Below are 16,766 nucleotides of genomic sequence, written 5' to 3' on the forward strand. Positions count from 1 at the left end.
GGAAGGCCGGTGGTGGAACCGCCCAAGCACCTCCACCCGTCAGCACGACTGCTAATGGATTTCTGCCCAAAATGTGGTGGAAATCCAGTAGCACCCGTAATATGGTGGGTGGTCATCTGGCGCCCGTGGCTTTGGCGGTCTTTGAAAAAGACCATCAAAGTCATAATGAGGGCCTTAATCTTTAAAAATTCATGTCTTTGCTTTTGTATTTTGGACATCTGTGGCAATTGGATATTGGACTGGACTTTGCTTGTGTCCTCATCATATCTCACAGTTCCCCTTATTGGATGCTGGTTGTTTATGTCTTATTTTACTCTTAAAATTGTTCTCTTTATTTAAAAGTGTTTGTGTTCATTTAGGCTTTGTTTCACGTTACCAGGGATTGAGCACCGGTTTATTTAATTTAATGTGTGTGACATGTAGTAGATGATGGATTCGTCCAACCCAAATATTAATCAATTTTCCTACAAATATATTAATGAAAAAAGACAGATTTATATGGTTTGCTCTCTGAAGGTGGATAAAAAACTAGAGATTAAAAATATGTCTGTTGGGTTAACATACATTATTCCATAAAGGATACATATACAATGTATAACAGATATTAAATGAAAACAGACCTAAAGAGAATGCAGAATTACTAAACCATTTGGCATTCGCAAATCCCTTGATTCTCAAAATCACAGGGTTTGCGTATCCTGCAATGAAATGTTTTTAAAATGTACTAAATCAGTTTTGCAAGCCAGGAAATGGTTGCAATAAGTCAGTTAGTTACTATTTTTTGCAATTATTCTTTCCGTACATCTAGCCCCTTGTCACTTACTGTTGCAACATTCCATGCTTCTGACCCATCTCATGAAAAGACATACACAATAAACCATGTAAAATGTGTGTATTCAATTCATAACAGTCTGTAATGTCTGTGTTTCTTAGCTGTTGAGCCGCCAGTGCGTGGTGCCAAGTGCAAGTCGACTCAGTACAGACACTTATTGTCACACTGCATAATGCCTCATTAACAGAACTTACATAAATCACTCGGTTCGGCGACCCTGATGTGCTGGAAGCAGGAACAGAAATAATGCTCTCAGAGGAAGTTCTAGTTTCCTGGAACAGAAAGAAAAAACAAACTCACAATCATGGAAAAAGCTGCTTTTACAACGATTAGAGCTGCATTGTCTGTATTGTTGCAAACACGCCTGTGGATTGGCATACTAACGAAGAGTCATGTCATGAGGCACTTGGATTGCACAGCAGAGGGCGCACTTCCTGAATTTGTAATCTGTACATATGTATTACTTTACTTTTCCATCATTGCATTCTATTAACGCATATTCATAGTACCCAACGCTACTTATTTGTTGCATAAGACTATGCATTTTACCACAAACACAATGCTTATCTTTAATTATTCCACTTTAACAAACAGAATTATAAAACAATAGAATTGAACATATGTGTACAGTATTTGTATGTGCCACAATTCTCTTCTATCTCATGAAAATATATATTCTATTTTATTGTTGCACAAAAGTATTATTTGACATTAATACAATCTAGTGCAAAACTGAGGATTTTGCTTGCATTTTGCCACGTTTTTTAAATTAGATGTGGAAAAAAATATGATTAGCCAGTGGGTGCAATATACTTGTGACACTTTCTTCTTCTTCCATTGCATGAAAAGATATATTTTATTGCTGCTTATTTGTAGCATGCAAACCCTATATTGTCAGTGCAGCCAGCAAGGAGCCAGCGCAGAGGCGGCAAGAAATTTCTGGAACTTCAGAGAACCCTTCTGGAAAATTCCCCCAACTTCTAGAAGCAGGGCATCAGGGTATAAAAAGAGGGCTCTCAGACCTGCTCCTCAGTTCACTACTGGACCTGTGTAAGGCAGTGGCGGCTGGTGACATTTGAAAGTGGTGGGGCGTAAAAGTTCCGTATGAGTGACCTGTGGCGAGAAAGGGTGGTGAGTGACCCCAGCCATCATAAGGGGAGTTCGGTGGGTTCTCCCCCTGAGAAAAGTTCGAAAAAAGAGTTGGCAAATGGGGCATATTCAAGCAAATTTGAGAAAGCAAGAGAGTTAATAAGGCAATTGTGAAAGTGTAGTTATGACATCTGTTAGACCTGACAGCCTTAGGGTGGTCACCCCTAACTTTTTGCTTGCCTCCCTCCACTTTTTAGATACTGTTTTTGCTGGTTTTAAGACTCTGCGTACTTTACCACTGCTAACCAGTGCTAAAGTGTGTTAGAAATGGGGTCTTTGGTTGGCAGTCAGGTTACCCCCTGTCCAAGCAAGGACCCTCACTCTAGTCAGGGTAAGTAACACACAATCCAAATTATCCTGTGCCCACCCTCTGGCAGCTTGGCACTGAACAGTCAGGCTTAACTTAGAAGGCAATGTGTAAAGTATTGGTGCAATAAATCATACAATACCACCATATAGCACCATAAAAATACACCACACAGTGTGTACCACATGTAGTGCCAGTATACCAGCTCCCTGAGCAGGTATATTTTACAGGAGCTATACTCCTGATGGATACTGAACTTGCTGCGGAAAGAGCTATGACTCCTCAAAATCGGCTTGCTTTAGACATTCTTTTAGCAAAGAGCGGCGGAGTCTGCAAGATGCTCAACGAGCGTCATTGTTGCTCATTTATACCGGATAATAGTAAAAAGATTAGAGGTATGCTTACTAACTTAACTAGAGATAGTGCAGATTTAAAGGATTTGAAAGAACCAGGAGTGTGGGAGAAAGTTTGAAAAGGAATTGCCAGAGTAGGGAGCTGGTTTAGTAATATTTGGAACGGGGTGCTTGCAAAAATATTAGGGGGTCTATTAACTGTCCTGATCTGTTTATTAGGTTTATGGGGAGCATGCAAAATTAATGAAAGAATTAGAAGAAATTGGACCAATCGTAGTAAGAGAAATGAAGAACATGAAAGGGAGAAAATGTTTAATGAAATCTGGGAGAGCTCACACAAAGGACAAGATGTTCAAATGTGCATTATGCGCAAAGTGAAAAATTGAAAGTGAAAGGTTGGAAGGGAAAGGTTTGTGTGATGACGAGCGGCATCAGAGGAGGGACTGAGAGAGCGTAGCTTATATATTCTATATTAACATGAAATGTTTATGAACTAATGTGTGATAATGCCGCATAGAAATTGTATTAATACATTTTGCTTAAACGTGCACTTGAAATGTGACCACGGGGAGTGGCCGTCAATGTATACGAGGACTAACGAAGATGACTAATATTGATAAAATATTATATTAAAGTATGGTTTTGTACTAATTAATTAATGATTATGTTATTACAGTTATGCTAAATGAATCTTGTAGGCCTTACGTTAGCATGAGCCGAAGCTTATCTGCCTGGCTCTCATATTAAATGTGTTTTTCTAAACGTGCAGTGTGCTGACTCACAAAAGGACATGACCTCTTGTTTTCCTCAACTAGAAGTTGAATGTAACCATAGTTGATCCGTTCTCATGGAATTCATATTGCTTATAGGAAAGTGTTAGCTAAAATGCGACAGTGTAGATTAGAGTAATGTACAAGGTCGTTTAAACCGGTGAAGACAATGGAGCTACTGACCAAAGATGTGCAAAGAATTACAGAAGGATCAAATCATACCCGACGTGCTAGCTCTGAAGAAGTCAATCATATGGACCAATAAAATGCCTGTAAATTAATATGGGGTGAAAGATTAATGACATAATCTGTTTTCTAATAGGGTAAAGATAGTGGGGTATAACCATGAACCAATGAAATTTGAGGGGAATGTACTACGAAAAAGGGATAAAAACCCATGAAATGGGGAACCATTTAGGATTGGTTAGGGAAATTCTGTTGATTTGATCCAGAGACTTTGACACTTTGCCTGGTGACTTTGCTGATTTTACTTAGAGCCATCATTTTCCTTAGATTGCCCATTTTTACACTTTGCCTCTTATGAGGGAAGTGCCCCTTTTTACCCCAGAGTTGAGTTTTTGACGGATGGCGAATCAATTGATGTCCTGAAGACGAAGACTGAACTTGAGTGCTGACCTAAACCTTGGAGGGTAACTATGACTATGAAATTGTGATTTGTCTGTTTGCTTTTCCTTTCTAGGTACCAACTGCTTACTTTTGACAGAGACCATAACTAGATGTTTTCCAAATTGGTGTTATAAATTGTTTTGCATGAAGCCCAACATGCCAATGCTAATCAGTGGTTAGGACAGGTGTTCATTAAACTGACACAAATAGACAAACGACTGAATCTAAGCTTTGTTGAACTGACGCATTGATGACACTCTGCTAAAGTTGATCTATGTACACGCTGTGTTATGTTCTAATGTTTATGATTCTTGCCTTAATAAAATCTTATCAGAGTTGCCATATTGTGACTATGCTATTGTGTTTCTTGGTTTTGAGATTAACGCATCTGCTTTTAGAATTGTAATTAATAGGGAATAAAACTCATAGAATTCTACTAAACTGGTGTGGTTATTCATGACTGCAAGGTCATGGTGATGTCTTGGATTGATTAATGTCTTTGACTAAAGTGAAATGCATTGTGGTAATAAATATTGATGACATTATTGATGTATTGATTGACATATTGATTAGCTATCTCGTCCTAAGGTGTCTCTCTACTGGGTCAAAAGATTCATTGGCCTAAAACGAGTCCTAATGTGTAATAAATTATCATAGAGGGACGCGTTAACAACAGCATACAGATTTGCTACTCTTTCAAAGTGTATGCATCTCAATGCCTATTCGTTTTCGAGAAGTGAGGCAGTATTCACTGCAAATCACCAGGGTTATTTATCTTGAGAATCCTTTTAGTGCTATTATTAGATTTTCACTTCACAGCAGCAGTTCCCTTAACATCAGAAATAGAAACTCAAACCGTAAAATTATTGTCAAGAAATTAAATGTTCAAGTGGTAGAAATAAAATAAAATGCATTCAAAAGGTAAACAGTGTAACTATAATGCATATTTACATATTCAAGTAGTAGAAATAAAATAAAAAAAACACTCACCTTACTACGTTCTTCTGCTTTGGCTGCCTGCCTACAAGATGGATGCCAAATGGTAGTTGCTGCAACAAAGAGGGAACAGTACCATAGTTTGTTACCTTTATTTTGCTAACAGTGGCGATAAAATGAGTTATCATTAAAAAGCTATACATGTTCATTTTTGTTTTTTCCCAAAACAGAGTCATATACCAATTTTAACTGAAGAGATGAGACATACAGCAATAAAAAAAATCTTATTGTGTTGTTTCATGCTTAATCTGCTACTGACAGTTGTAACTTCATGACATTATACAGTCTACATTCATATTACTTGCGTATGTCTTAATATTGATATTAAAGATAGTAGATTGGGCGATTTTCACAAAAACATACAGGAAGAATAAAATAGCTTTTCCCAGGCCTCCTGTGCAGCCAAACAGAGGATAATAATGGTATCTCTACTTTCGATCGACTCTAACATAAAAAGGCTAGATTCAAAGCAAGCAACGCAAAGCAGGGGATTCATTGCCAGCATCGTCAAACACAATGTGGTGCAAATCACACCAACACTCCACTGTCAAACTCTCTACTCTACTGTTATACATGCTACGCTTATAATGTCTAAAGAAGCATAGTGTCATACATACAAATAAACGTTGTCTTCTACCTCATGAGGGCCCTGAGGACCCCATCTTTCTGAACCGTGGCATCTTTTAGGGGGGGGGGGAATCTTTTGACCCCATATTCCTGTCCATCACCATAAAGAGGTAATAAAAGGTGATATATTTGCAAAGTACTACAATCTATCCACATGACTACATCATGCACCAGCACCATGACCACAACAAAACACAGTGCTATTGGAATGTGCTAAGTATGACAATGCACAACTTAATAACATTAAGGAAATTGACCTCGCCACCATAGGAGATAAAACCTGCTTGCTATGGGGAGACACCACACTCTAATACATGTAAATCTAGTCTCACCATGAGCCACTCTACTTATGAAATGCTAAGTTAGCACATACCCATTGTTGTATGCCACAAATATATCAAAAGGTAGCACTGCATGCACTTGGATTACACCTGCATTCATTTCAAACTGACCACAGGAAACCAATTATCAACATGTCTAGTATAAACTAACTTGAATTAACCCATTAAGTACCTGAACCCACAAAAATCCAAGTAATGCAGGATACCTTCTGCATTACCCATAAATTGACTGTGCATCAGAAGTCAAGGGCACAATGATATCTGACAGTACCAGTCCCATGAAGAAGCAAGGGAGGCATGTAGAATAATGGAAGAACATTGAGAAGCTTTAACTCTCCAACACTGTGGGCCTGCTTCACAAAGGTAAACTTAGACCTGAAGTCTAAGTTTAGACTGAAGTCTAAGTTAGACCTGACGTCTAACTTTAGACCTGAAGTCTAACTTTAGATGTGACGTCTAAGTTAGACCTGAAGTCTTAACTTAGACTTCAGGCCTAAGTTTACCTTTCTGAATCTGGCCCTTAGACTTCAGATCTAAAGTTACACTTTAGATCTAAATGCAGACTTCAGGTCAACGTTTACCTTTGTGAATCAGTCCCTCAGAGTTCACATACTAGACTGGAGCACATACAGACATCTCTACAACCTGCCACCAGAGCACTGCCTCACAGGGATTCAGCACATAGTCCATCCACCACCTACCCACCAGTCCATGGGATATAACAGTTGACAATGACTGAGAAAGAAGACACCACCAGTCCGACCAACTCAAGCAGGAGTGACCACAAAATGACTCCAGCCATGAAAGACATCAGAACTGCAAGGTAGTAGCACCTAACTAGATGCCCAACTTTACTGCCTGAAAATGAGAGTTGGCCTCCTGTGAAACTGCTATGCAATGGAGATACAGCTAGGGATCAAATACTGACATATGCCACCAGCAAATAGACAAGCTTGAATGAATGCCACTGCGACTACAGCACAAAGCTCTTTCAACATGATGGAATTAAAAGAACTTCTGGCTTCTGGACTCCTGAGGAAACACAATGGAGGAATACTGTTGGCTACAACAGGATTCAAGGTGAGTACAGAAACCATTTGCTAACTTCTTTAGGTTCTTGCACCATCACACCCCATCAAGCTGCAGGAGAAGGAGGTATGCTCATTTTAGATGAACACTACAACTCCACTCATGCCTTCTGCCATGGCAAGCATGAACCATGAAAATGAAGTAATTGATACACACAGACTGCATGTTATGCCATTAACTGTGTTTGACCATTGACTTTGTGTTTCACCACTGCGCATATTAGTTGTTCAATGTTCACCAGTAGCACATTACATGTTGTAGTCAGTTTAGCTGCCTATTGGCTTTAACGTGGCATTAGACATGACATTTTGTATTTAGGTTAGCTGCCTATTGGCTTTAACGTGGCATTAGACATTACATTTTGTATTCAACGTGGCATTAGACATTACATTTTGTATTCAGGTTAGCTGCCGATTGGCTTTAACGTGGCATTAGACATTGCATTCTGTATTCAGTTTAGCTGCCTATGGGCTTTATCGTGGCATTAGACATTGCAGTTGAGACATTGCAGATGAGCTGTGTTTTTCCACATGGCAAACTAAGCTTGTGTTTTTATCTCACCGTACCCAATAGCATGATAAGGAACCGCAAATTTTGGTGTTTTTCTTTAGTGCAGAAAACAGTTTGACCTTGAGTGGCGTGTCTCGAAACGGTGGCCAACTTTCGACACATTCCTGTCAAGGTTTACCTAAACAAGCCAGCATTTTTTAATAATTAATCTATAAAAGGTGTCCCTGGGCAGCAGAGAGGGGGAATTTTTCAAGACTTCAGTCAGGAGTGGACGTCAGCTGCCTAACCTCCCGTATGGGTGGAAAATCTCTTTCTCGCAGTTGAACAGGAGTCATCAACATGCAGGCATAAGAAAGATGAAGAGCAGTGATAGGCCCTACAGTGATGAATTTTGACTTTTATTCTTTGCTTTGAAGTTATACTATAATATAATCACATATATATGCTGTGTACATTGCAATTGAGAATCACTTTCATATATTTTCCTTTCATTGCTGTGACTACATTTAATCGTGTGCCTCCAACCTACTAATCTCTTCTCTCAGGAACCTCATGGTGAAGTAATAATAAATGTCTTCTTTAAACTAAGAAGTGTATTCCAGAGATTTTTTTCAGCTCGGTCATTAGTGAAAGCAAACACTGCAATAGACACAAAATTAATCTCAGTGTCATTAAACTGGACAATTTTCATGTTGTTACTTTCAATGGGGAAGACTAGATATTGGCTGTGCCGAGGTGAGCAGAATTTAATGCATGCAGTGGAGGCTGGCAAAAGTAGTCAGAAGAATGAATAGCATACCTATGTTGCAGCATTCCAAGGAAGGACTGAGAATAACATGGGCAGGCATAATTGACTCATCTTTAGGTGGATCTGTGCCTAGATGACATAGATCATAGAAGGTAACAGCAAGGCAGGACTGGGAAATGGTAATGTCACATAGGGAGGGAAAGGCATGTACATAAAAGAAGAAAGTGGATGGTTCTAGAGATAAGTTGACTGTGATGTCATAGACAGTGAGTATGTTGAGTGCAGTTACATGTTGCCAATATTTCCTACATAACTGAAATTCATCATGGAATAAAATGCAACAAGAGTGGCCAACATAACACAAGTCTTAGCATAGCAGTGTTGGAAATGAGCATGTCACACAAGGCAATAAAAGTAAGCAGGAACATGATCATGGAAGCTGTCACAAAGCTGCTTTTTCAGTGTAGTTATTCTGGATTTTTTGCCTTACTAGGACTGTGCAGTGTGTTATTGCAGTAGTGTGTAGGCCACAGTGTGTGGGCTATGTCCTTAAAATGGTATTGTATTTTCCCCTAAATCAGTGCATTTATCCATCTGATGAGGACATTGTAAGCTGGCACAGAAAATGCACAAGTACCTTGGAGGTTAAAAGTCATATGTGGATAGTAGTGAGTTTTTATACTATCAACGAAATCAACATGTAAATATGGCTCCAGTGAGCTCCACTGTGCTCTGGCTGGACTGTCAAATGGGGCATCCAAGAACTGCTGAAATTAATACCCAGGGCCCTACGTTTGTTTGGCTCCAGCCCCAGTAAGGGGGATGCCAGTTTTAATCCTGCCAAGGGGAAACACCTCATCTAAATAGGGGAGAGGCTAATGAAAGGGACCAAAGCTCCTCTAGGTGGAGACTGGAGCAATAATTTTACTTTAGGGCTCATGTAAACATCTGTAGTTAAATGTGATAAAAAATGAAGTGAGTGACTTGCTAGAAATAAGATAGGATTAGGTGGAGAGTGTCAATGGATAGCGCACAGGATAAGACTGGAACATCCTCAGAACATTCCTGGACTTGGGAGGAAAACACCTTCCAAGATTAAGACAATGACTGATGGCTGGAAGACGACTTCTCAAGAACTGCTTACTCATGTATGTACCCAGAGGCTGGAGCTTCTCTCTAAGGGCAAGAGCCTGCCTTAATTAGACAAAAAGAAGAAAGACTTCTGACACAAGAAAACTACTGAGGACTGGACCCTTGCGGGGCCCTGACTTGTGAGTGTCCTGAGCATCTCAGGTTTACAGGAGTGACCAGGAAGTACTTTACCAACAATGTGAGAAAAATAGGACTTAGGGCCTGATTTAGATATTGGCGGACAAGTAAATCCATCCCAACAGTGTTGGATATCCAGTCTGCCAAAATCTAAATCCCATAGGATATAATGGGATTTAGATTTCAGCCAATATCCAAATCAGGCCCTTATTCACCATTATACCTCTGGAAGACTGGAATGATGTCCAAGAGGGCATGAAAGCCTGGTCCATCCAGCTCAGAGCTTTTTGCACTATGGAAATTGGTTCAGCAGTTCTTGGCTGTAAAGTTATCCAATCCTGTGGAGCCCTCTCTATTTACAACTTCCAAATGGTGCATTGTGAGAATCAGAAAAAGTAACCTGGTGCAAAGGCAAAACCTTGGACCTGGGCAAGATGGAAAATGTATCTCAGTAGTGAAGCGATCTAAGCTGCAATGATTTCCAGCTTTTTCCTGCTGTGAGCTTCTGGTGCCAAAACCAGCAGCATTGGTGGGAGCTTAATGAAGCTATACCTGACTTTAAGGTATCCCTGCAAACTCCAGTACTGGACTTTAGCCTTGCAATGGACTTTGAGCTCCAAACAGTACGCTCACATTGTACAAGCCCCAAGATAAAAACTTGGAACAATGTGACTCGCCTGGCATACCCAACCTCCGCTTTATAATGGTTGTTCCAAGTTACATCTAGGTCCCATTCAACTATGAAATGAATCTTTACACTGACACATTACTTTTTCTAGGGTTTCTTTTGCTTTTAAATTTTGGAAAGTCATTGCTCCTGTTCAGAATTTTTAGATTCTTGGTGACTTTTTGCTCATTACATTAGTTTGGGACTTTTGATGTGTTGTTTTCTTGACTTTAAACCTGTTGGTATTGCTTGAACTTAGAACACATGGTGCCTCCCTGAACATTCAGAAGGGCCCCAGGGACCCCTTCTGTCTGGGTCAAAGTTTTGCTTTTTTTGACAGAGTTGTGCGTCCCCTCCCTAACGCTTGCACTGGCCCTAGGAATCATTTTCCCTGTAAGCTGAATAATTTTTTGGGGGAAAGGGGCAAAAGACCCACTCATTGGGCCACATACGGCCCTGAGGACCCCATCTCCTGGGGCTGTGGCATTTGTTTTGTGGAGGACCGCCCTCTCTGAGCCATCCAGTGGCCCAAAGGACCAATTCCCTCAGGACCCGATAGCAGCATTATCCCAGGGACCCCCATACCCAAGAAACTGCAGTTCCCTGCCAGCAAGATTGTAGGCAGAAATAACTTCAACACCCTGCCTGTGCTCTTGCAGGCAGGGAACACAGGTTTGCTCCCACCTGGATGGAGTGGAAAAAAGCTGCTCCCGCTGGGTTGGAGCAAACAAATGTAGCTGTCTACTGCCGCACCCAGGATGGTTACAGGCAGGGGAGTGGACAGAGACCATGGGGCAGTGGGGATCCCTTTGTGGCCTCATGGGCTACATTTGATGTGGGTATCCTCAATGGTACCTGGACATCCACAGCATTTTTTTTATGTATTTCGGCCGTGGGGGATGAAATCCCTGGGGCCTCGTAAAGGCTGTGTGCTCCCTCCCTATAAAAATGTAGTGTAACCCCAGGAATGGGGTCCCTGGAGTCTGATATTGGCTCAGGGAGGGGTGGACATGTGCCACTCTCCCCCTAATTAATAATAATAAAAAATGACAAAAATATAATTTCCCTCAATTGGACCCCCCTCAGCAGGTATAGGGGGGGGCAGAGTTTCCCCTACCCTGATCAAATTCGTTTTTAAAAATTTGTTTTCTGGACAGGAGACGGAGTCCACAAATCCTAAAATGACTGCAGCAACATCTTTGTTGTTGTGGTGTCAGCCAATCAGATCTTATTGTTAGGTCTGTCGCATCCTCCACAGGGTGATATATACATAAATTCTGAGCCTCAGTCCTCAAAAACTACTAAACAGATTTACACCAAAACCACACTTCCTTGACAAATATCTAGCTTTCTGCCAAATTTAGTGTAATTGCAATCAGTCCTTTTTGCTGTATCGCCGTTTCATTTTCCTGGGAAAATGTGTTAGGGAACTCCTTTATTTCGCAGTCTCTGTCCACAAAGGAGATGAAGTGGATGAGACTTTTTTGGAAAGCTTCATGTAGATTCATCATACGGTGCCAACGTTATTGGCAAACCAAAAAATAAATTTTCTATATAAACTTGGTACTTACTGTAGCTACCCAGTGGCAAGTGGTAGCTGTGCTACCAATGACTTGTGGTATATATATACACTTTTTTCCCACAGAAAAAAACTAAGATTAAAGTGTAGTTATAGTTAGGTAAAAACGTGACATTTTAAACTGAAAATTCACTCAAATGAACGCAAGTAACTATAACTCATACCTCAGCCAAGCACAGTATTGTCATCAATGATTTAATTTTAGTTATCAAAAGCCACGTTACCAGTGATGTCATAGAAAATGTTACGAGTGATGTAATTTGTGAGGTCAGAAGCAGTGACTGATAGGGCACACATTGAACTTACTTGACTGAACTATAACTGGTGAATTTCAGTGACTTTTAGAATTTAAAATGTTAACTTTGTTTTGAGGATTTTTTTAATGTAAAGTAGCAATATAAAGGGGTGTCATTTTAAATAAGGCAGACATGCTACGGTTTGCATCCAATCCCGGGCTCCTCATTACCCGGGAAAAACTAGTAAATCGTAATCTTACACGACACGCACTGCACACCTTTGGGGATCTCTTCTCTGTGGGTCATGTGATTGACATATCTGATGAGGTCCACTTTCCTGATGCCACCCATATGGACCACTTTGTTATGCAGCATATTCAGAGTGTGCTTTGGGCCCCCATCCCGACGTACTCCTACCCCTTGGCCCCTGCTAAGTTCCCCCCCTTGACCTTACTGATTGCCATTGATGACAGGAGATGATTGGTCTCCAAACTATACCACACAAGTATTGCTCTCCTTTCCCCACTTAATGAGAAACTCTGCAGCTCCTGGGAATCTTGGGAATCCGATCTAGGGCACTCACTCACTGACAAAATATGGCTGGCTTGTGGTGCCCGAACACATCTTGTCTCACCCAATCATCACAAACTTGTACATTATAAGTTCTTGCGCAGAGCATATGTTACACCTAGTATCCTGACGGGCCAAGACACCTTGAAATCCTCTGCTTGCCCCAAGTGCCAAACCCCCAGGGGCGGCCTCTGTCCATCAATCATGAACGTGCACCTCTACTGAACTCTAATGGCAGATTGTCTATGGCCTACTGACCCAAATGATAGACTTGGATCTTACACCTGAACCATTGGTTGCATTTTCGGGATATGTGCCGGACATCCCCAAAGTTGTCAGTTGCTTCACTGCCATTGCATTATTACTAGCTAAGCATGAAACTGCATTTCATTAGGACAACAGACACTCCCCCACTACCAAAGCCAGGCTCGATAGCCTACTATTTTCTGACACCACTAACAAATTGTATGCATCTTTACAGCTCCCAACCTCTTGGGCAAAAGCATTCTGGCAAACCTCTTTGTAAATATCTTTTGACAGTGGGAACTCAAGCCAAACTTCCTGAGCTGTCATGCTGTGCTACCAATGACTTGTGGTTTCACATGACTGCCCCCCCACCCCTTAGGAGTTCCCTGAAAAAGCTTGCCTTTTCTGTATCAACTGACCCAACTGTTCAATTGATATATTTATGATTGATATGCCTTGAATGTTCCTCCATTGTGGTACGCAGTGTTTTAACCAACTTTGACTATATTGCTTTATGTACGCACCTTTTCCTAACCTTTATGCAAAAGGTAACTGTTGTAATACTTTCCTATTTGATAATAAATACAGTTAAAAAAAAAAAAAGTAAGGCTTTGTCAAAGGTTCAGACCAACAAAACGTTAAAAGGCAGACCTACTGACTTTGCCAAAAAATCCCCACAATAATTATTCCATTACCCAACGCATTCCTTATAAATACACACATGGCAATGCTTAATAATAATTATAGCACAAAAAATATTTTAACTAAAGTATTTTTAATCAAAAGAATCATAAACATGCATTTGAATCTTCAGGCCACAAAATACAGATGTAGAACCAAACACATGCCTCCCCCCACCACAGCGGAAGAACATACAGCTTGCAGTACTTTAAAAAAAGGAAGGCTCTCCTGGGGTCCTGCATTCAATGATCCAGGATCTTTACTGTTATTTAAAAAAAAAATCAGAGGGACCTCATTTCCCCACAATATTTATGAAAATGCTTGGTGGTGCTCCAAGGTAAGAGCAGAGAATATAAAATGAGTGGCTTGTTTGCTCATTTCATACTTTTTCTTGTGTATTTTTGTTACATTTTATTTTCTTGGTTAAGGGCCCTGGTTCCACCCTGGGCACCCAACAACTATGATGAAAATTGGGGATTGCGGGGGGAGACCCACTGTATTCATGGCCCCACCAGCTCTATGCTTGCATGCCCTTGCTGTCCTGCAAGCAAGAGCAGGCCACACATTTTTATTTATTTAGGTGCCCTGGTATCACCTGGTGTACCCAACAATTATAACCAACATTGTGGGCTGTGGAGGAGGCCTATGGCCCTCGCTGCCCTATTCTGGATGCAGCATAAGCCAGCATTCCATTTTTTACCTCACGGGTGCCCATCTTGGGTGCCGGTGGAAGCTGGCTACACTGTTATGCTCCTTACCGGCAAGTTGCAGCTTTTGTTTCTGCTCTTGCTGGGAGGGAGCAATCCTATACCGCACTCTCATTGGCAGGGAACAATACAGTGGACTGGCAGATGGGGTACCCGGAACACTGCCTTGTGTCAGACTTGGGGGCATAGGATATCTGAGGCCCCCAAGTTGGCCCAGGTTGGGGGCTCAGGGAGGTGGGAAAATTTCAGTGAAGTGGAAGTGTATTTCTGGATGATCTCCTCCTTCAGCAGGGTAGTCAGTCCCAGGGGTGGCTCCTCCATAAAGGCAGAGAAGCGTTGACCCTCCTCCCCCTGCCAGCAGCGCCAGGTGCAAAACATTTCCACAAAAACGATAATAAACTTTTTTTATTATCGTTTTGGGGGGAAAGGGGTGGAGCCACAGGGGTGATGAGCAATGAGGTGGATTGTTCAGCACTCCCAATCACAGCGCATGTATGTTTGGCTGGCCGTCTCGAGCCGGCCAAACACACAGGGCTCTCTCCAGCCCAGCAACACGGTTGCTGGGCTGGGTTGGAGAGAGCCTGCACATGCTCCCAGTCTGCCTGGGAGCACCCTGGCTGGGCACTCCCAGCCATTCCTGATGCTACTCTGAGCAGTGTCAGGATTGGCGCAGGGCAGGCTGGAAGCCTGTGCCTGCAGGCAGAGGCGAGGAGCAGTGCGGTTCTTCAGGCGGCATTGGCCCGGGTAAGTTTTTTTAATTTTGAATTTTTAATTTCATTCCAACAACTCCCTCCCCCCGCGTTGCCCGCCCCTTCACCATTGCGGGAGCTGCGAATGGTCAGTCCATAAACCAAGAGCAGCCAGGCAGCAACGTAATAACTTGGCCATATGGTGCACTCTAAATCAAGCGTCATATAACAAGCTCATAAAACCGTAATGCAGCCAGCAAGATATGCTGTGAACACTTCCGATGGTATTGCTAATACTTGTCACTGTTACCAGTGTTGGTACATGTCATCTTGCAATTTGTACCAGTGAGACCGCGATTTAGGTGTACCATCTGCTGGCACGCACATGAAAAAAAAAAAATCTTCAGTTTTATACCTAAAGGTATTAAAACGCTTTACATGAGCACCAGATCACAATACACGAGGTCAGTTTATTTGGTTTTTCAAAATCTTAAATGTTGGCAACATTACAAATACAACAAACCATGGCAGGGTCTATGAAAAAGTGTTTCACATTGCTCACTGCAGTCTCACAACATTATTTAAATGTCCTAAGAAAAATATGTACAAGTCGCACCTCACTTTGAAAAAAATTATCACATGCATAATTGTGCCTTTTAAGCACTGCAGTACTAAGCATAATATACAAGGTAAAATAAATTGAAGGTATAAAAAAAACACCCAGCGCATAGAAGAAACTGGTAAGACTTTTCAGGGTAATGTTAAAATTCACGTGATGTGGTAAACATCTACAATAGTGTAGTCAACAGCGAAAGAGAGATGGTTGTTGACAGATGGACCACATATATCAAATGGTTGCTTCCCGTTCTCACTTTAGCCCAATAGCCTGCTGTCTGTTAGGTGGTAGGCCCACGACATGGGGTCTCGGCAGCCGGTTTGGTCAATCTGCTGCTACATCTATGATGTGTCACTTTCTTCTAAATATGCCCCATTGCCTTTAACCACTTTTGTGCCCCGGACGAGGTGATCTCATCCAAGGCGCCGGTTCCCCGGTGCCTTGGACGAGATCACCTCGTCCTGCTAGGGGCCCCCGGGGGGATGGCCAGGCACACCCCTCCCCTAGGCAGGGATGAAACTGGAATCGCTTCCCCTTCCACCTCCTACCCCCTCATCAGAGGCCTTCTCTCCGCCACTGGAAGCTCAGCTTCCAGCGCCCGATCCGAGGAGAAATGAAAAGCATTTCTCCTCCGATCACGTGGAGGGGGTCAGAGAAGCCTGGAAGGAGAGGAAAGGTCTTTCCTCTCCTTTCAGGCTTCTCTGAGCATTTCTGCTCTAGGGAATATATATTTTTGTGTGCTATTTGAAGTAATGGGGGGTAGCCCCTTGGGCAAGGGCTGCTCCTCGGGGGCAAATTATTTCTATGCCATCTAATATTATTAGGCCTATCTGCCCCCGGGGGGGGAGGGCAGAAATCCACTAGACACCAGGGATAATTTTTTTGATTGTTTTTTTAATTTTTTTTTTATGTTTGGGGAGCGACCCCTTGGGCAAGGGTCGCTCCAGGGGGAGGGGGGAAATCATTATTAGGCCATTTCTGCACCCCCTGGGGGCAGATTGGCCTAATATTATTAGGCTGATCTGACCCTGGGGGGGGGGCAGAAAAAGCCACTAGGCACCAGGGATAAAAAAAATTGTTTACTTTTTATTTTTTTATGTTTGGGGAGCGACACCTTAGGCAAGGGTCGCTCCCTGGGGGGCAAATTATTATTAGGC

The 16,766-nt window shown here is 41.9% G+C and overlaps 1 protein-coding gene across 9 annotated transcripts in view; it reads right to left on the reverse strand.

The window, feature by feature from the left end:
• Positions 1–16,766, reverse strand: part of ABLIM2 (actin binding LIM protein family member 2) — a 714,445-nt gene that overhangs the window by 220,096 nt on the left and 477,583 nt on the right. For all 9 annotated transcript variants that reach the window (XM_069203370.1, XM_069203322.1, XM_069203330.1 and 6 more), the window contains exons 8-9: positions 5,029–5,087; positions 1,027–1,104 (exon numbers count right to left, since the gene is read on the reverse strand). In XM_069203370.1, the coding sequence (XP_069059471.1) occupies positions 1,027–1,104; positions 5,029–5,087 (137 nt within the window). The remainder of the gene's footprint in view (positions 1–1,026; positions 1,105–5,028; positions 5,088–16,766) is intronic.

This window comes from Pleurodeles waltl, chromosome 1_2 (assembly GCF_031143425.1).
Source record: "Pleurodeles waltl isolate 20211129_DDA chromosome 1_2, aPleWal1.hap1.20221129, whole genome shotgun sequence".
NCBI classification, from domain to species: domain Eukaryota; kingdom Metazoa; phylum Chordata; class Amphibia; order Caudata; family Salamandridae; genus Pleurodeles; species Pleurodeles waltl.